This window comes from Oreochromis aureus, linkage group 7 (genome assembly GCF_013358895.1).
Source record: "Oreochromis aureus strain Israel breed Guangdong linkage group 7, ZZ_aureus, whole genome shotgun sequence".
Classification (NCBI taxonomy): domain Eukaryota; kingdom Metazoa; phylum Chordata; class Actinopteri; order Cichliformes; family Cichlidae; genus Oreochromis; species Oreochromis aureus.
In genome coordinates, this window is record NC_052948.1 from 42,047,706 (window position 1) to 42,069,112 (window position 21,407).

The 21,407-nt window shown below is 38.9% G+C and overlaps 1 protein-coding gene across 1 annotated transcript in view; it reads left to right on the top strand.

Annotated features, from left to right (window-relative positions):
- Window positions 1–4,496, top strand: part of nnt (nicotinamide nucleotide transhydrogenase) — a 38,308-nt gene extending 33,812 nt beyond the window's left edge. The window contains exons 21-22 of the mRNA XM_039615092.1: window positions 604–719; window positions 2,102–4,496. Coding sequence (XP_039471026.1) covers window positions 604–719; window positions 2,102–2,245 — 260 coding nt within the window. The 3' untranslated portion in view covers window positions 2,246–4,496. The remainder of the gene's footprint in view (window positions 1–603; window positions 720–2,101) is intronic.
- Window positions 4,497–21,407: the final 16,911 nt, after the last annotated feature.

Below are 21,407 nucleotides of genomic sequence, written 5' to 3' on the forward strand. Positions count from 1 at the left end.
GAAAACTTCAAAGGCCTTATATAGATGAGAACAGAATTATTGGCCCTCTCATGAAAATTAAAAGTATTGCCCACGTGCTGTTACAACAGAGCAAGGAATTTTTAACACAACATCCCAGTTTTATTTTGGATGCTTACATTAGTTTCAGTTTGCACACAGAAACAAAGTTATTTCACAAAAACTACCAGGGCTAAAAGTATTAGCTGGTAGACTCCAGCTGATGCTGTTGGTCAGCTGTGTGTCTTTTTTGGTGGGTAACAGCCTGCAATCGCTTGTTTTCATCTTTAACAAGTCTCACAAATGTCTTCTGAGCAATTCCAGCCCATTTTTCTTTAGTGAATCTCTCAAACGCCTTTAAACGTGATGATCTTCAGGTATGGGCCTTGACCTCCAGTTTATCCCACAGATTCCTTCCACATTGATGAGATTCACGGTTCCAGGCACATTAAAGCATCCCCAGAGCATAATAGTCCCACCCCCATGTTTCAGTGTTAAATGAACAAACAAAAAATGAGTGTTTGGTATTTTACCTAAAAAAAATAAAAAATTAAAAAATAAAAAAATGATGTGAAATAATGGAGATGTGTTTGTACATCCAATCAGAAACTGACCTGGTCCTGGTGATCGGCGCCAATGACACAGTTAACTCAGCGGCCCAAGAAGACCCCAACTCCATCATCGCTGGTATGCCCGTGCTGGAAGTCTGGAAGGCGAAGCAGGTGAGACATCTGGCGCATGCATGAAGGATAATAAGATTTATCCTGAAGCACAAAAACACGAAGAGGAACAAATGGAAGCGTTTACAACAATTCGACTGTCTGCACCTGCAGACCTGCTTCATTTAAAGATGCACACAAACCTAAAGAAAAGAAGACAAAAACACACATGTATAAACGTATAAACCCAGGCTCTCACAGACTGTTGCAGTTCCAGGTGCAGTCCCATCCTGATCTCATTACTGAGACTGTGTCCGTGTGGAATATCAACATTTGGAGCATCCCACTGGCACTGATCAGAGATCTGTGATTTATACAGTGCTCCCACTAGTTTCCACACAGGAAATAAAACAGGACATTCTACCTAACCACACATACAGATTTTAAATCATTATTTTTTAAGTGCTCAATTACACATTCATCACACACCACTTTTATAATTTAAATAATCTTTGGCTTTGACTCAGAGACTCATTCTTACTAGGAATTGCCTACTAAAAAAACTTTTAATGGATAAAAGTTGGAGTTTTGTTAGATGTTTTTCAACCATCATTTCTTAATGGACCATTTTGAAATTTCGTTGTCTAGAAGACTACTTCAGCTTAGTCCCCCAATATTTTTCTTTGGCATAAAATTCATAGTTGGTGGAAAATAAGTGAGAACACCATCACCACTTTTAAATATCAGTATCAACAGAAATTTTAGTTTCCTTAGATTAATTTGGATTTGACACCTGAGAAATATGAGAGTGAAGTTGAATGAAAATGTGTTTTGTTTGTTGTTTTGTTTCCATATTCAAGCTTTAATATCTGTCAAACCATTCTCTAGATTTGGACTGTTTTAAAGGATATTATGTGCCTTGTATATGAGAGGCTGTAAATAAAATCAAAATTTTGCTTTCTGCAGACGTCCAAATCTGCTGTCAGAGATTGAGGATTCAGATATTTCAGGAATTTAAGCATCCATAATTCTGTGTTAACTGGAGCTACAATCCTTTGAGTCCAGAGCCATAGTGCCATAGATTTACCCTGAAAAAGATTAAAGTAGCTTTCTGTGTGATCTGTGATGGTCAGATGAGAAGTTTTTGATCCTCCCTCCCTAGTTGCCAGATTTGATTCACTGTAACATTCCAAGAAATATAATTCAAGTTGAACCTTTACCATTTTGATCCAGTGAATGTGATCCATGCACGTGGCATGGTGCAGATTTATGCACTATAAGCCATGCCGCAGGGCCTCAATCATTATTAATGGAGGGATTGAATGGGGAAGATGAGGAAAACATTTTTTGCAGATGGTCCTTAAAAACTTTTTCTTCTGTTTTGTCATCTGTTTGTTGTCCAATCAGAAGCTTACTAGCCTGTGTGAATTTGTCTCCTTCCATAGGTGATTGTGATGAAACGCTCCCTGGGTGTGGGCTACGCAGCTGTTGACAACCCCATCTTCTACAAACCCAACACTGCAATGTTGTTAGGCGACGCTAAGAAGACTTGCGATGCCCTACAAGCCAAGGTCCGCGAGTCCCAGTAACGTGCCCCCTGCCTCAACCAGGCACCTCCGCTGAGAGCACACACATGGAGAGAGAAAGGACGAAAACAATAAGGCTTAGTTTTTCCAAACGTATTCCAGCATTCAGTTCATCTTTGTCCAATTGCAACGCAGCCAAGTGAACAAAGATGATTAATAGGGTAAGAGCTTTTCTCCAAACCTTTTCTGTGATCTATAAATAAAAGCAAATTTGCTTTTGCAATCACAGCTGAATAATGCAGATATTGTAGATTTATCATTTCCTAATGAGGTAATGCACAATTCTTTTATTTCTAGATCTAAAAGAAAGGGTTTGTCAACTTTCTGCATGTCTTCTGTTTAATAAGGGGAGCAGCTGACAGCAAGTCATCTTCATTATAGAGACGTATATTAATGTAAAACAGCCACAAATGTAGATAAGATGTTAGAGATGATGCATTTCACTGTTAAGGTGTTTTAGAAAATAGCCAATAGCTAAAAGAAAATATTAGACTTGGACTGGAATTTAAAAAATATGATGGTGAATCACCAGAGGAGGTATGACAGACTTAAGCGCTAACATTTTACCACCCTGTAAAGATTCCTCGCTCCTTTTTTTCCCCACTTTGGTTTTGTTTTAGTCATGTGTTCCCTTTGATAAATCTGCTCTCACCTATCTTTTTCCCCCCCTGTACAAGTAAAAAGAAAAAAGGCAGAATAGTGCAACATTTCAGTTCCAGTTTTATACTGTATTGGGAGATTTTTTTGTATTTGGTCTAATAATTATTTTAGAAAATGTCTGTATGTAGTGCTGTTTGCTTTTTCTCTTTTCACTTGAGTGTATCTCGTGACCTTCCACCAATGCCTCGTGTTCACCAGCCACACTTTGGTTCAAGAAAACTGCTGAAAAAAATCCATTCAGACTTCTTCCGTCAGATGAGCAATGCAATAAACCAAAAGGATCTGACTTCATGTGTGCCACCACAGCTGTGCTGAAAGCTAGTGAAGCCCGTCTCGCTCTTACAAACACACTCTGATAGCCGACTGGATTTTTATGATGTGTTTGAACCAGATGTGTTTCTTCTTTCTGTGTGGTTCAGATAGTACAGTAAACAAAATGCTATCCTGCTGGCCTTAATGGTAAAGAAGGTTTCTTTTTTTTTCTTTTAAGTGAACGTGGCTCATCCACTCCAATGTGTGTCCTCATTATTGCTCTACAGTGAAATGAAGGTTTGTAAAGTAGGGCCAGATGTCAGTCGGCCTTGTTGCGTCGAGTCTAAGCAACTAAGCAGTTATTTAATTGAAATTGTTGCCACGATCCAGCAGATATGAGGTGTCCGTTATCATGAAGTACTTCTAAAATCTTTTTCTTCCTTTCTTTTATTAAAGTCCAAAAAACAAAAGAAGTGCCAAATGGCCCCTCGAATTCGGAAAGATTTGCATTATGAAAAAACACTCGAGTAGATCACAGACCAAAAAAAGATGGCAGCTTCCACTTTCTACCTGTTGCTTCACAACTGAGTCACGTATAAACGTGCTCCATTTAATTTTTTGCTGCGGTTGCAATGCTGCAGCAGATCAATTGGCGAGAATGTATATTGTGGCGTAGTTTGAACAATAGTCATGAGGTAACATGTGAGCAGTCTTCATCACTTTGTAATCTACAAGTACTGTATACATTAGTTGTTATAGTATCATCCTGGGACCTGATATGTTGACAACTGTCCTACCTCTCCATGAAATGGCCAATACCTTTCCACGGGACCTTCACCTGACCAGTCACCTATTACGTAATCAAGCACAGGATCAGGACAGACAAATTCCAACCAAACGCAGGACCAATAGCCTTCTGTTTTGTGTTCATGTTGCATTTTTTTTAACCACCTGACCTCAGTTTGCTGCCAGCAAGTTTGCTTTGTTGTGCAAGTGTAGAGCTGCACATGTCACTAGTGCTCATGAGGGCCTATCGTTCTCACGTCTTAGCTTCCACAAGGAAATGCATTCTTTGTTTGATATCGAGCAAATTAAAAGTGATGGAAAATCTTGATAATTATGCTAGTATGCCTCCCCCTTATGCCTGTTGCGTTTCTTCTTCTTTTTAAGGAAAGTATTTTTGTAAAGAGGCAGAGCAACAATGAGGTTTTAAAGTTGTACAATGTTTCAGTGCACCATGTTAGGGAGACGAACTGATGAAATGTACTGTGAACTTGTTTTTTCCCCTCTTTTGTTTGTCATGGAACATTTTCATCCCTAATAAATCTGTATTTACACTAAAGTTTCCTGAAAGCCTAATTTCTTCCCTGACGTACACTTAAAGGTGAAAGGTGCAGTTGAATTCCTTTAAAGTAAACATGCTGATCTGCGAGGATTTCCCTGAGGTCTGCCACAGCTGTGAGGCTAATGGTACCAGCCCAATCTTCTATGGCAGAGTTGGAAACTAAAATATTTGCAGCAATTATCTAAATGAAGGATCACAAGCTTGAAGGAGTTTTATCCACACTTCCACACATGCGTCATTTCGCCAGTGCAGCTTTACAGGGAGTAAACAACACGATCCACCGACGACCGCCACAACGCCGGATACTCATTAAACATGGAGAAAATTCAAGAGTTTATCGCTAATTCCTTAATGGCTTTGAACGAACTACGGTTTGTGAGGGGCAGCCAATCAGAAGGAAGTTGGCATAAAGGTAGCAGTCTTATAATGTTGAAATGGCTGGTTTCACATACAGTGACATCAAGTCCAAGAATACGATAATTGTTTAAGATTCTGATCTGTGAGTCATTCAGAGTTACTCCAGCTTACTCCTTCCATGCTATTATCACTTTTACACTTAGAAATATGGGTTACAGCACATGTTCATAGGATTACATCACCTTTGATATTGCATTTGTGAACAAAAAGAAACACTGCATTCTGCAGCTCAGAGTTGGAATAGAGTAAACTAATATGTCATCTTGGAAAAGTTCAAGCTTCTGTTGGGTGACATTTTAATCAATACATGCTCTTGTTTTTTAATCTGCTTTCCATTGACTAGATAAAAGTCCTCTGCAGAAGTGCATGTACTGATTCGGTAGCTGGAACCACCTTTAGAATAAAAAATTGAAGTAATCAACAATGTGAGAGATTTTTATCACTCTTGCATTAACATTAAATAATGTGCAGCACTCTTAAGGCCCCGTCAGAGCATTTCAATTGTTTCTAGACCAGCGGTCCCAAACACCCGGGGCCACAGACCGGTTTGGAACCAGACCACGAGAGTTGAGACTCGGGTGTGAAATTCATGGTTTTCAGGTAACTCTGTTTCCCTGGGTCTTTTCCCGTGTTGTAGTTGTGTGTCTTATTTTGAAAGAAATATTTACGCGTTACCATAGCGACCAGAGAGCATTAAGGGGCAGAGAGGAGGATGTTACTCTCTGTTGTTGGCGTATTTCAGGAGGACGCTGCTAACAAAGTTACACAATGACACAGAGAATTCGCGTTTATTATTATATTTACACAATTACACAGTTTTTGTCTTGGTCGAATAATTTATTTTGTTGTATTTATTCGCGACACCTTAAAGGCCGGTCCGTGAAAATATTGTCTGGCATTAAAAAGGTTGGCGATCGCTGGTCTAGACCTTCACTGGGTTTTTGCAACACCTTGTTTTTATTTTTGTTTTCAGCCCTTCTATTATAGATTTGCTGCTGTGCTTGGAATCTGTGGTGTGACCCCGTTTTGACCAAGATTTAGTTGTTGGACAGATGGCCTCCCATCTGACTCTAGAATCCCGTGGTAGGACTGCGTGAACAAATTGCAAAATGCCCAATTGATAGCAGTGCCCAGACCCCCAAATCATCACCCCTCCACCGCTGTGCTTCACAGATTGTATGAGATGTTTGTGCTCATATGGTTTGTTTTTCGCCAAATGTATTCAGTTCGGTCTCATCCGTCCAAATTTGTTTGGACATTTTCTTAGAAGTCTTATCCTGTTCGGATGTCTTCTCCTGGGAAGATCAGCAGCTGTCTTGAATGTTTGTGGATAATATTTCTCACCGTAGAATGATGGCCGTCAAATTGTTTGGGATTGGCCTTATAACCCTTCCCAGATTGATGGGCAGCAGCATTTTCTTCTCTAAGATCACTAAAGATATCGTTCCAACTTAGCATTGTGTTAACACACGTCTGAATGCTGCACATTAGCAAACAACTCAAAGCATTGAAAGGGTTTCATTTGTATTTATTTATTTATTTATAAAGTATTGCTGAAAAAAATAACTAACATTTTTGTGTTACAGAAAATAAAAACAGCATGAAAAATTTAGCAGCATTTTTGCTTTGATTTTTAAAGCATGAAAGGAAACTATAAAGACAAATGCATGCTTAAGGGAGCGCACTGATCGCTTCAGATGATAAGATGGTAGGGTTCACGATAAGATATGATACATTTCGCGATGATACTAAAAGAAAGACAGCCATAAAAATAAGACACTGAAACACAGCTGGGAAGTGATGTAACTCCGGCCACAAACATGATTCAAATTTCCGTTTTCTTTTAAAAATTAAGGTATAAACAAAAAATAGTCCTGGCTCTCTGAAGGGCAGCGGGTAGAAGATGAGCACAATGGGTAAGAAAGCCACTTTAACTCTAACTTCAAGGTGTCCCTCTTTTGCAGAATGGGATTGCATGAGTCTGTGATGAGGGTTTTTACAATGACTGAAATGTAAATATCAGCCTGTGTGATATTTTCACCTACAAGCGGCACTTGATTGCTATTCATCAGCAAAGAGTAAACTAGAGGCACTTAGAAGGGGAGTGGTACCCACATAGATTGAGTTGATTAAACTGTAGATAGATTTATGGACATGGGGATTGCATGTGTGCGTGATGAGGGTGGTTTCATCCTGTAACAAGTGCCACTCAGACAGGCTGTTATCTGGTTGCATGCTTGAGGAGATCTAAGGAGAGCTGTCACTCCCAAAGCACAGGCTAAATGCTGTGATAATTTTAAAAGAACAGGTTTGGAAATCACTGTCAGGGAATTCCTGCATGTTTATGTTTGTTTGTTTGTTTTCTTCTTGAATGCAAATAGAAAGTATTTTTCGTATGTCTGCAACACGCATCAGGAGGACTTCAGGTCATTGTAAAGGTGTGCGTGTGTGAGAGTGTGTGAGAGAGGGAAGATCACTGCAGAGGTGACAGTCTCATCAGCTGAAGTAGGGACACGCTGCCAGTATTTACTCAGAGCGCAGCATGTTCCAGACACAATAAGCCTCCATCCTTCCTCCCAGCAGGGATAGTCTGCCCTCCTTGGAAAAAAATACTCACACACACAAACACACACACACACACACACACACACAGACAATTTGCTTAATTTGTTTTTCTTGGCCTTGCATGCGATTTGATGTGGAAGGTATTTAATTATTCATGACAGGAGTGTGTTTTGATGCAAGAATACTTTTTAATCTTTTATCTGAGAGCAATCGTAGAACATTCAGACTCCTTAAGTAGAAATATCACCATGTGAATCTCAAAAACATTTAAAATATGACATGCAGCTGAGATGAAAATAAAATTAGATAAAAGCAGTCATTATAAAGCCTGTCCCTCAACACTCATTGTTTTATTTTGTTTTTGTTTTTTTAGTCCAACGCTCATTCATTACATATGTATTCATACAAGTGCATGTTTCCACCTTATCTAACACTCTGATGGATACATCAGGGGCAACTCAGGGCTGCCCAAGGATACTTTAACATGCAGACTGGAGGAATCACAGATTACTTCCTGAGCCACAGCCCCCTCTGCCCCCAATTTTATGAATAAAATGATAGTTTTGTACTTTGTTTTGTTTGTATTTCAGTTTAGTGTTTATTAGTTTCAGTTTAAACATTTTTCATTGCTATAATATGAAGAATATTTGTCAGAGGCATGATTTAAGATGGATACCACAATCAAATAGCACTTTTGAAAGCAACTGACTCACAGTCATGCAAACATCCTGAGTCTCAAGAAAAAAAGATGCTCCATAAGCCAAATGTAATGTAAGTATTGAATTGTCTGTATATAATTATGAATGCATATAGATTAGACTGATTATGTGTAGATGCTTGTAAATAAGTTTATCCATGTGTGTGTAGAAGAGCTTATACGTGAGCAGCAATGTTCAAATGCTGTTTTATTTCTGTTTTTTCTTTCTAGTTTTTACTTCATTTCTTAACTGTGTGAGTTATTATGAAAAAGTCTCTTGAGGCAGGTTGTTTGACCCAAGTGACAAAAACTACGACTAACAACATCTCCCGTGTATGTTTATCTTTATTTCAATTAGCTGGAAAATATTGTTTCAGTTAGTTCTCATTTTTATAAAGTCTAGTTTTTATTTCAAAAACTTCTTCAAATCATGGGGTATATGAATAGTCACATAACTTACAATATTCTGGCATCACATTCAAAGTGAAATGATTATATCACATGGTGAATCTGGCTGATCTTACTGCACAATGGAAACGAAAGGCAGACTGCCTCATGCCAAAGTTCTCGCAGTGAAAAGGAAGCTGATGCTGCACACAGATCTGAGTTAGCGTGTGTGTCTGTGTGTTTACTTTCCTCTGTGCAATAGACAGATATTCTCTTGAGTAAATGAGGCAATCTTGTTGAAAGGCATGTAAATTTAACTGTGTGACTGAAGAGTTATGTAGCATAAAGTTGGGTTGTGTCATGAAACCTTTCCAGAAAGTGTGTTTGACATGTCGCAATGTGGTAATCTACTGATGTGCAAATATGGACAAATGTATCACTTGTCCACACCCTAAGCTCACCACAGACAGTATTATTAAACATTTTTAACTGGAATCCTAAATCAAGGCAATATGTTCTAACTGGCTCGTTAATATTACAGCTTTGCTACAAGAGAAAAAAATGAGCTCACATACAACTACCTTTAACACAATTAGCATTGTGTTAAAGCTTTCAAAGCTTTTATTAACACTTCAAGTGGTAGTTTCTACCAGTGTTATCCTATAGATGAATAAACTCCAACAACACCGTAATAAATGCACCAAAAAAGAAACTCTAAAAATAGAGCAAACTAATTAAAAATGGCAAGGGGAAAAATCCAACATTAAATTAAAGCTACTCATACATGCCCATGCTAAAGTCCTTTTAGGTTATGTAATTCAAATTTTATGTCCGTAAATGTGATGTTCTTTTTCATTAAATTTAAACAATACGATGCTGTCATGAGGTGTTTTAGGTGCATAAAGGCTAAAATCAGGTTATTTTAGCATGTTGCTAGGTGGTTGCTAGGTATGCTTACCCCATAATGTCTGATTTAGATAAGAACCTTCAGGGGCCTAAGATGTACCTGTGTGACACATTTGGTTGGCCACGTCTTGATGGTCTAAGAGGAGTTTGCAGCCAAAGAAAGCGTGTGTGTGTGTGTGTGTGTGTGTTAGAGCAAAAACAAGGCATTGTGAAGTGAATGGTTGCTCGTAAAAAACAAACAGACAAAACAAAACAAAAACAGTCGATAAAGTATATGAAAGACAAAGTTATCTACCATCTTAGCACTCCTTACACTTTAAGTGGCCCTCTCTCGCTAAGGTGTCCCTGTAGAATTAAATAAAGGCTGCATAAAATATATTCTTCAGAAAAGCTTTTATTTTTATTTTCAAATGAGATAAGCCACTATCTGTCCAGTACAGGTTATAAGCTAAATCAAAAAGGAGGTGCACAATGCTACACTACGCAGCACCAGTCTTCTTATATTTACAGATAGAAATGATAACGTGTCATCAGTCGCTGGTAAGATGTACCAGAGGAATCTCTTTCATCCTTGATCTTGGGCATGTTCCCTCTCCTAATGTCTAATCTGATCGTCCTAACAGCTTGTTTGGAGAAACTGCGCTATTGAGCTGTGTTTTAAAAGCCCCCAGACCCAGGCCTCTTGGATACATCGCCTCATGAACTTACACAAACATACGCCGTGTCTGCCCCAGAATGTCCTAAAGTCGTTTTGACTGTGGCAGCCAGAGATGGATCTACACGCACAAATCTGGCTAGCGACCAAAACAACTGGCCTCTTTACTCTTCAGTTTGATTGCTGTTCAGGGCTGGTTAACATAAACACTGTGGGAGTGTGTCCTTTTAAGCTGCTTTTATTGTCCAGCTGCTTCTCAACTTCTGGATGTAAATTGTTGAGAGGTTGGGATGGAGGGATGAGAGAAGAGGAAAATAAGGTGGGGGTGAAAAGAAGTTAGGACTGGTTACTGTAGTGGCAAGGAAAGAGGGGATTTTCTCATAAGTACGGCAGTATTCATTTAGATTGGTGTGTGTGTGTGTCTCTTTGTGTGTATCTGTGCATCTGTATGTGTGTGCATATGAGCCATTAAAGCATCACAGAGTTCAGAGAAACAAATTGTTTATTGAAACATCTTCCCAGACCGCTTAGCTTCAGTTTGTTATGGTCTTGTGGCTAGTGGAGAGTTGCAGGGGCAAAAAAGAAATTCAAAAAGAAACAAGTTGTATTTACAGTGAATGGTGAAGGAAACTCAACCTTTGTAAATTAAGCAGGAATTTACTGAAAAAAAGCTTTGCTGAGGTAGCCTCGCTGGGTTGGAAATCCTTGAAAGTATGTCTGCTATGCAACTTTGGTATTTTTCACCATGATATTTATCCAACTATCCATTTTTTACTGCAGACTTTTCTCTCTTCTGCCACCTACTCCAGTTCTTCCGGGGGGGACACTAAACTGCTCGCAGACCAACCAAGAGACATAATCTCTTCAATGTGTCCTGGGTCTACCTTGGGGCCTCTTCTCTAAGCATGCCTGAAACACCTCACCCAGAAGGCATCCTGATCACATCTCTGAACCACCTCAACTGTCTGCTTTTCATGTGGAAAAGTACTGGCTCTACTCTGATTCCCTCCAAGCTACAAGCTCCTCACCCTATCTTTAAAGGAGAGCCCAGGCACTCTTCAAAGAAAGCATTTTTCTGGCGTTTGTGTCTGCGATCTCATTGTTTTGGTCAATACAAAGAGCATAAGTCAGGGTGGAAAGATCAGCTGGTAAATCGACAGGAGTACTCTATGTGCCAATCATGTTTTCTCTTCTCCCCTCGCTTGTGAACAAGACCCTGAGATACTTGAACTTTTCCCCTTGGAACAACAACACATTCCCAACCCAGAGTGGTCACTCCACCCTTTTCCAGCTGAGAGCCATGGCCTCAGACTTCGAGGTGCTAATTCTCATTCCAGCTACTTCACACTTGGCTACAAACTGCCCCTGTGTAACCTGGAGGTCATCGTTAAATGAAGCCACATAAACTACAAAAAGCAGAGACACGATCTTAAGATCACTGACACACTAATTGTTTTGACTGAACCTAGAAAGTCTGCCCATAAACATTATGAATAGAATTGGGGACAAAGAGCAGCCCTGGCAGAGTGTAACACCCATCGGGAACAAATATGACTTGTTGCTGTCAGTTATGACAGTTCTTGCTTGACTAAAACATCTGGGTTATGATAGACTCTCTAAAACACACTGAGTTAATAAAATGCACTTATAATTGAAGTCATATCTTTCATTGTCTGAATAATAAGACTGTTACTAAAAAGTGTACTAATAAATATAGTTGTGATTTTATATTCAGTTGTTGGAGTTTAATATTTGACTAATTATGTTCAGCTTATTCTTGCATCCCCAGTCTTTTTTAACTGATTCTCCATTTAGTTACTCCCTGTTTATTTTGTTTGTAATTTGTCTCTTGAGTCTTGCCATTGGTTCGACTTCCTTCGTTTTAGTCTTAATTAGTTTCAGCTGCATCTTGTTAAACTGATGTTTCCATTTTCCTTGATTACATCATGTATGTATATAGAGCCCCAGGTTGCCTTTGTCTCTCATTTGTCATTTGTTGGTGTTTCTTTGTTATTGTGTCCCATGGACTGAACCTTTTTTTTCTTTTTTACCAACAAGCTGTGTTTTGAGTTATATTGCCTGCTTTGGTGTCCCGCAATTGGGTCTTTTTGTCCCACTCTGCTGCCATGTCCACTTATGTAAATATGATCAAAGCTAGATTGGCAGAAACTGTGAGCAAAATAGTAAGTTATGTTTATGCTAAACGCATCCTAGTACAGGCCCTAGCTGAGCGACATTTTATTAAGTTCAGTTTCAAGGGGTTTTAAGTCAAAAGAGACCTTTTCTGGAAACTAACAGAGAACTTGATTATAAATCATTGCTTAATTGTTAAAACAAAATCAATCATTAATGTCTGAACCATTGTTACTGTTTGATTGGTTCTTCCAGACAGTTAAGGGTTTTTACCACAATTAGTGGTACTACTATTAAAACTGGCTCTATTACTAACACTTTTGTTAATGCATCTTTGATGTATAGTGGTTTGTCTGCGATCTGAGTCATAAGACACTGGTAATAAAATCAGTTGTAGTTGTAGCTGCAGAAAAATCAGAGTGCAGATGTGTAATCATCAGGAGAAAGACAATATACAAATCAAGGTTTGAGCTGTCATTGGCTTAAAAGCCTCTGTAGATACTTGCTCCAGAAATTCCTCTCATAACGAGGCCCTTAAGCCTGTTTCTGAACCATCTCGTCCCATCTCATAATATAAAACATGGTTTTCATGTTTTCCACTTTTTGGCATAATTGAAGCAAGATTTTTATAATTTTGTTGTAAGGAATTCCATGTATGCATGAATTACTATCATGATCACTCTTATTCTTATGTGCTTTTAAATGTCTTGTTACATATTGTGGTTATTGATTCAACATGTCACTAATGTTTTTTTTCCAAAAAGGTGTCTGTCATCTAAGATTATTCTTATGTGCTTTTACCAGAATATTGTGGTTATTTTCAGTCACTAATGTTTTTTTTCCATTATGAGATGTTCCAAAGAAGAGTGAAAGAAAAAAAAAAAAATAAGTTGAGTGTTTGGGAGATCTGAAGCTTTCATTGGTGGTTTGTTAGAGAGATGAATACAACAAGTAAGATTGGAGAAAAAGAACAGATAACTGCAGATGGGACCTGAAAAGAGGATATCTCCCTCTGTACACCCCCTCTACTTTCTCACCTTTACCCCCTCTTGACAGCGATGTGTCTTCTGACACTTCTTCTTGGTATCGGCTTTAGCTTAGCTTTGTTGGTGAGTGCAAAGAGGTGACTAAAAGACTTGGAACAAAGAATAAAGGAATAAGTTGAGACAAAGGCTTGTGTGGAGGAAGACTAAAGAAAAGAACATTGTGGATGTGTGCATGTAAGTGTGCACATGTTTGAGAGGAAAAACCTCTTCAATGGGAGTCGGGTAACCTCTTCAGTGTCAAAGGGCCTCATCAGCAATGCACACAAGAGAGGCTGACACAATGGAAGAGGGAACGAAAGCTAGATGGGGTTTCACAGCCGAGGCAGAAAAAGGAAAACATTGTATCTTTTCCCTCCCCGTCTCGTTTTTTTCGCAGTCACTTTCTGTCTCCTTTTTAAGACTACAAAGCCAAAAACACCTGAGTCCCCTATGTGGTTTATTTGCATGTCTGCTCAGTTAGTTGGGTGAGAGAGAAACAGAAGCAGCCAGCATACTTTACTTGCCTACCTTCCAGACTCTCTTTGAATGCTCTCCAGCTGTATGGTGGCCTATTCAGTGATCAGTGGCTCGCATGAAATGTTTGATCATCCCAGTCTGAGTGGATATCTGATGAAACCTCTATGTTAGCAAGGAAGAGACCCCATGTGTTGGCTTGCTGGTATTTTGAGCTCATATTGGTGTTACACATCATTTCAAATAATGGCAACTAAAATGCAACAACATCCTCTCTTTTTATCTGACCAAATCATCTTAAGATAAAATTTCTGATATATATTCAGCACAAAAAGCAAGACAATATGTATTTGGCTGATTATTTTTTTTGTTGGAGCAATGCTTCTTGGCAGTCCTGGCAGTCTTATACTCTTATACTATAAGCCTTCTGATTTTACCCTTACATGCTGCCACATTTGTAATGAAAATGCATTTGTAGGTTGAGCAGCAGAGTTGAGTATGTGGATTGGGAAACTGCCAAACACCTTATTCTGACTCTTGTTTTGAACTATTATTGCTTCATATTGACACTGATTTTACTGCACTTCTGGTGAAAACCGCAGTATTATCACTTGAGGGCAGAACTGCTGACAAAAGATGGTGGACATTTGAACTGCAGATTTCATTTCAGTTACCTCACCCTTTTGAGGGCAATTTCTATATTATCGAGTTGGTAAGACCATCAAACAAGAAAACTAGGCAGCTGAATTATATTGCAGCATATGAGCTGCCTGCCTCTAGGGGAACAATATAGTAAGTACTGAAACCAGCTAGTTAACAGCAACTAAACTTTTAAAATGCACTATATTGCCAAAAGTATTTGCTCATCTGCCTTCAAGGACATATGATATCGAGTTCATATACATGCGAAGGGTTTAATATGATGTCGGCACACCCTTTGCTGCTATAACAGCTTCAACTCTTCTGAGAAGGCTTTCCACAAGGCTTAGGAGTGTGTGCATTTGTGAGATCAGACTTTATGTTGGATGGCCTGGCTCACAGGCCTTCTCAATTCATCCCAAAGGTGTTCTGTCGGGTTGAGGTCAGGACTCTGTGCAGGCCAGTCGAGTTCTTCAACACCAAACTTCTTCATCCCTGTTTTTATGGTCCTTGCTTTATGCACTGGTGTGCAGTCATGTTGTAACAGGAAGGGCTCATCCCCAAACTGTTCCCACAGAATTTAGTGATTCTCAGCTAAAGGGGGGGAAGTTGAACAGTGTTTAAAGGTTACTTGTGGTGCTTGTGGGCTTTTCATATCCATAGGTTACTAAGTACAGGGTTGATATGAATGATTTAGCCTATTGTAATTAGTGAATGTAACACAGCTTAAATTATATATAATTAACTGTTGCTTGCCTCTTAATAGTAGTAGTATAACAACCTTTGGGTGCTCAGAGTAGAAAAGTACTATGTAACTATAAGTGCATTTAATTCTTATTTAAACTAGTAAAATCTGCTTTAATAGGTTTTTTTTATCAACTAAAAGTTTTCTAAACACCTAAGTGAAATAAGGAAAAAATAGAGAAAAAAATACTGCCCTCTTAAAAGGAATCTCTTCATTTGAGGGACAGTGCTCTCTAGCACTGTCTAATACACACACACACACACACACACACACACACACACACACACACACACACACACACACACACACAGAGCCCACTTGCACTTTCCTTTGTCCCCTGTCTGTGTATTTTTACTGATTTGATTGTTTTGGTAAAGTAATCACATGCAGAAGGTAATTGTTTTAATAAAACACTGGTTAGCGCATTAGCAAGTGCCTCGGTTTATAGAAGTCTCAGTTGTTTCCATTCTACAAATGCCTTCACATATTTTAAACATGATTATCATCTGGGATTAATCGCGTGAAGTGAGAATTTTAGAAAGTGCTGACGGCAAATATTGCCTCCATGAGCCAAATGCCAGAAAAACTAAAGAGATTTTATTTTGGCAGGAAGGTTGTTTAGTATGTGAACTCTCCCTGCAAAGTTTTTATTAACAGCCATTTGTATCGTATTAAAAAAATTTTTTTTATTATACCTTCTGCTGGAAGCAATAATGTAACAGCTCTGCATTTGACTGCTGATTGGGAGAAGAAATGAGCCTTCATTTGATGTGACATTAATTCTCGCTCTGCATGGTGGCAACAGAGAGAGGATATTTGCTCGGTGGGTCATACATTTTCTTTGACAGTGTAGACTGACTGCAAACAGACAGCATTAATACAAAGCAATCAACACCCTGTCAGCGAAGCAGACACGAGTAATATATGACAGACTGCGAGTAAAAAGTGCAGCGGTTACATGGTGCCAGACAACAAAACAAAAAGATGCTGCGCTCTGTTAAATGTTTCCAAAATGTTCATAGGATCCAGCACTGTTGGGCTGTCTCGTTCATCCTCCCCGCTTTTATTATTTGTGTGAGTACATGTTGAGAACGGATGCGCTGATACCAATTTCTCTCAAACCAGCAGATGTTTCAGTGAGTCTGAACCATGTCAGAAGAGGATTCGGCCCATCCCTTCCTCCATAAAGAGTTGTCATCGATGGATCTGGTCTCATGTTGATAATTCAGTTTTAAGGTAGGTAGTGGATTAACAGGCCAACACTGCTGTCTTTTCTGGGATGTTAGAATACCTAAAAACTCATGGCTAGCCCCTCCTTGTGAACACTGTACCTTTAATGGTAGTAAAAATAGAAATTGATAGGCATTGCTAATTTTACAGTAAAACTTCTATTTAGCCATCCCTTTCTTTTATAAAATAACTTGAAGAACTAATGTACATATTAGTAATATTCTGTAATTTTTATACTAATTTTAGTCTAAAGTACTTGCACTTGTAGTTTTATACCTGTTTGGTTAAGTGTGTCAGCACATAAATTAATCTAAATGTAACAGACAGGGAGTCTGAACCCTTATAGAAAGTCAGAAATTTTGTATACTGAGCTACCTCCCAAACTTTTGCGTCTGTTTAACGTTGTTGTACTTCCTAGCAACTGCTGTTGTTGCAGTTGCACCATGCTTTTGAAACAAATTATCACATTGCGCTGTGTGGCAAAGAAGATGCTGACAATGATAATGATGACTAGGGTAAAGGAAGGCTCAAAAACAGACACACCGGCATAAATAAACAGAAAGGGAGAGAAATGGTATTGAAGTAGGGGAACCCCTCATTAGTGTGACAGTGCAATGAGTCAACTCCCAGGATGGCAATAAAACTTAATTTAGTGAGCTTTTTTTTGTGAAACTCTGATGTGTTTGTGCAGCCAGGCCACACACTGCAGCAGTACGGCTCAGCCTGCCAAAAAAACACTCCAGAATAGGAAATATTAATAAGAGGCCGTGACCTGACTGTGTGTGTCCGTGCATGTGAGCATGTTTGAAAGTGTGCGCCGGTTTGTATTTGTGTAAATGCATTTGCGTGTCTTAGGATTTTGTGTGCGTGTGTGAATGTTACAGCATCTGAATGAGATGTTCCTCAGCTGTTGCAGGGTGCATGAGAAACAGCAGAGCAGTGCTAAGCTGTACAAATGAACAGAACAGAAGAACAGAGCTTGTTTATTTTACTATGCCTAATTACACTTATCCTTTAGTTGTTTCCTACTTATGGCCCCAACTATGTTCTGTTCAGCTGAGTTTTCTCTTTTGGTCAGTTTTCTGTTTAATCACAGTTTTATTTCAGTCCAGCAGGTTAAATTAAAAAAATGATCATCTGCGCCTGATGTTTAATGACTGTGGCTAGAACTCTCGATTTGGATAATATGATTGTCAACAGAGCACACAATGTCAAGCTCCAGTGACACAGGCCTAGAGACAACAACTGTTTGCTAGGGAAACGGTGTACTGCTTTACTGGCTGGTAAGTGGTTGCTGGGTAAAATGGGCTGTTAAAGCCAGATTCATGGAGGCCTAAAGAGGGATCAGTAATCCAGTGGCAACCACAGGGAAAAATGTTGATTCTCCAAGCATTTGGCGAGTGGTTGTTGGCAGTCACTGGTTCCAAAGACGTGTACGGTAGTGCCCCAAAAATCTCCTTGTTCCATTTTCTGTTTCTCTCACACTTTTTGGAGTTTCACTACCACTTGTCATCAATCTTGTTTTTGATTGTTTCCACTTGCCTTTCCACTTCCAAATTATTATTAGGAGATATACGTCTGCTCTTAATTACTATGCTAGTTACTTATTTATCGATATGTCCCACCAAACATTTCACGGTTCCCTCCAGCCCCTGCTGGACTTCTTCCAGTTAAACAGTGATAAAACTGAGATTTAAATCTCCGTCAACAGCAAGTTAAGTAATCTCACTTTATATTTTAAGTCTTATGCATGACAAACAAATTTGTATTGTTGTCATAAATACAGTAAACGGACATAAACTCAAATAATTTCTGTCTCTTTTGACATGTTAGCAGATGGTCCAGAATTCAGCAGTAAAATTACTGACTGGTGCTTTAAAAATATATGTATCACTTTAAGATTTTAGCAAATCTTTTTTCAAGGCTGTTAGTACATATGTCCGAGCACATCCCATTTGTTCACATTCAGCTCCCTGTGCTGTTAGACCTACTGGCAAAACTCTCAAAAGGTCACATCTCAAACAGAAAGGTGACAGTTGTTGCTTCATGTTTGTGGAATCGGTTATAGCTTCACATAAAAAGAGCACCCTCCATCTCTGCTTTTAAGTCCAGGCTCAAAACCTAACTCTCTGGCCTCTCCAGCCCATTAATCTCCTACTTGCTTTGACATCTGTAACTGTTTGTTCCCTGCTGTCCTCTGGTTATTGTTATTGGTATGTGTCCCATCACTGTGTACTCTCGAGGCCCCTTAATCTGTATGTTTTCACTTAGTATTTGTCAATTTTATATGCACATTTTGATGCATATAAAGATATAAACATGCACATATTTTGTGGCACACACATATAAATTGAAGTTTTAAAATTCTCAAAAAGGAGCATTTTCCACCTTAGAGTGCTAGTATAGTGCCTTCTGGTGCTTTGCATGTTGCAGGTGTAGCTGCTAAGAGCGCTGATTGACAGCTTGTCTATCAGCTCAAACGGACCTTAGCTTGTTTAATTGAACAATGCAGGTTAAGGGGGGAAATAATGCATGCACACAGAGTGTTTTAATGTCACACTTCAGCTGTTTGTTTCTCTGGTGCGGAAAAGTCTGAGCAGTTAAAAACAATGAGTCCAAAAAATAGACACTGATAGAGACAAAGAGATGCAAGCCTAACCAGCAGCCCTGGTGTTCCAGTTTTGATATGTTACTTGCAGCAGGTCTAATTTGTTTTTTGAGATATCCTGATAGAACCGAGTTAAAGCATGTAACTCTGCACCTTACAAGGCTTAGAAGCCTGAAAACCTTTATATATATTTTTTTTCGTGCCTGTTGGAGTCTTTCCCAAGAAGAGAAATATTGTTCTAGCAGAAAGTGGTCCATTTGAATTTGATTTTGAGTGTGGTTTGTCTTGCTGCCTGATAAAATATGCATCGAGACAGATTTTTCTCCAGTGTCTTTCTGGTGACAGGCTGAACCCAAAGACCACAATCGATTCTTGTTGGCCTTAAGATAATTCTTGACCAACATTGTTACACTTGTCTTTTAATAACACTTTTAGAGTCAGAGGAATTAAACCATCAAGGCTGCTTTAGATGCGGTATTCTTCCAAACCACCAACAATGCACAACAATGGAGTGAGGGTAGTGCATGCAAACTCGGTCAGATGCAACACAGCCATTGTCAGGCCGAGCATAGATGCACGGCTATTCTAATTCTCTCAGTATCAAATCTCAAAAGTTCTGGTGCTGGCTCAAGCAGACTGTTATGAAGGCATAAAGAGGATAGACATAATCAGCATGTATTATTGCTAAATTTCGGACAATTCTTTCGAGATATGCGAAAATGAGCGAACCTGTCCAAGCACTAGAAATGAGATAGGCATAACTGTGTTGAAAACATTTTTGAGACAGCAGTTTTGAACTTGTGTAACAAGCAGGAATATGATATTACACAGTATACGATCATTGAAATGAAGTACAGTATGAGGACTGACAGAGCCAAAATATGATGAACAGCATGCTGAGCCCCAGGCCCTAAAAACACATTTAAGAATGAAATAATGATAAAGAGTGTCATGTTGTACACTGGCTTACACTCATGTGCTAATATTTCCAGACTTCCAGTCTCTGCTTTACAGAATGCAGTCAGCTGTTTGTCACTGTTAGGACTATCAATAAAATCTAATAACTATTAGGCAAGACCACCGTTTATTATTTGCTGCCAGATAATTTTTCCATCATCCGCTCACATTAGTTCAGGATGTTTATTCCAAATTTTCCACACCTGGAATCTGATGCCTTTTTCCTCATTATTTTCTGAAACAGATGTGTGTATGTGTGTGTCTCCCTGTCAGGGTACTTTATCTTTGTTTTTGAACAGACTAGGTGGAGTTCCTTTTGATATGTTACCTCTCACACATTTGCCTGCATGTGCATGAATCAGGCTGGGAGTATGAGTGTGTCCAGTGTGTGTGTGCGCACTGATGTGTGGGAGTTCCCTGATTACCCTGTAGTCAACAGAGGTATGTTTGCTATCAGTGCAGTACGGGATGAAAGACTACCCAGGAACGTGCATCATCATCAAAACTTAACTAATGACTTCATGATGGTAGTAATAGAAAATACTGACTTTTAAATTCAATCTGTGTTCATCTATTTCTGTATTTTCTTTCATGTACTTTACTCAATACAATAAAACCTTTTCTTATTCACAGAGCAGTCGATCTATCTTTCCCCAAAGTCATCCATCATCAGTGCATCACTGCTCGCATTGCAACCAATTATATACTGCTAAAGATTAGCAGCTGGAGGCATAAAATCCTTGTGTTAGTGTATTGCAGGTTATTTCAAAAGCAACTAATTGTAATTAGAAAAAGATGAAAATAGAATGCAGTGCTTTTCAAATCTCACTGACTTAAATTTTACTCACAATTAATACAGAAAACCTATCAGATGTTTAAACTGGGAGTGTGTGACCAGTTCAAGTAAAACTCCTTTTGAATTTGATGGCAAAAAATAGGCTGGACAATTAAGTGGTGCTAAAATAAAAAGATGGAGGAACATTTTGGAGTTAATTAGGTTAACTGGTAACACGAGTACTTAAAAAAGAGAGGCCGAGTTTCTCAGAAGTAATGATTGGTCACCAAACTCCAAAACTTGCATCTTCACATCTTAAAATTATGTAACAATTTCACAATAATGTTGCTCAACATAATATTGTGAAGACTTATAGAATATCTCATCATCTACAGTACGTAAGATCATCAAAGGATTCAGAAAATGTGGAGAAATCGCAAGGGATAAAGCTGAATATCAAAATTGGATGCCTGTGATTTTTGGGCCCTCAGGCAGCACTCCGTTAAAAATAGGCATGGTTCTGTATGGAAATCAGTGCATAGGCTTAGGAAAACCTCCAGAAATCATTGTCTGTGAGCACAGTTCATCATGCAGTCCATAAAGGCATGTTAAATCTCTAACATTAAAAAAAAAAGCCCCAGACATGAACAGGATCCTCTGCGCCAAAGCTCATTTAAAATAGACTGAAGCAAAGT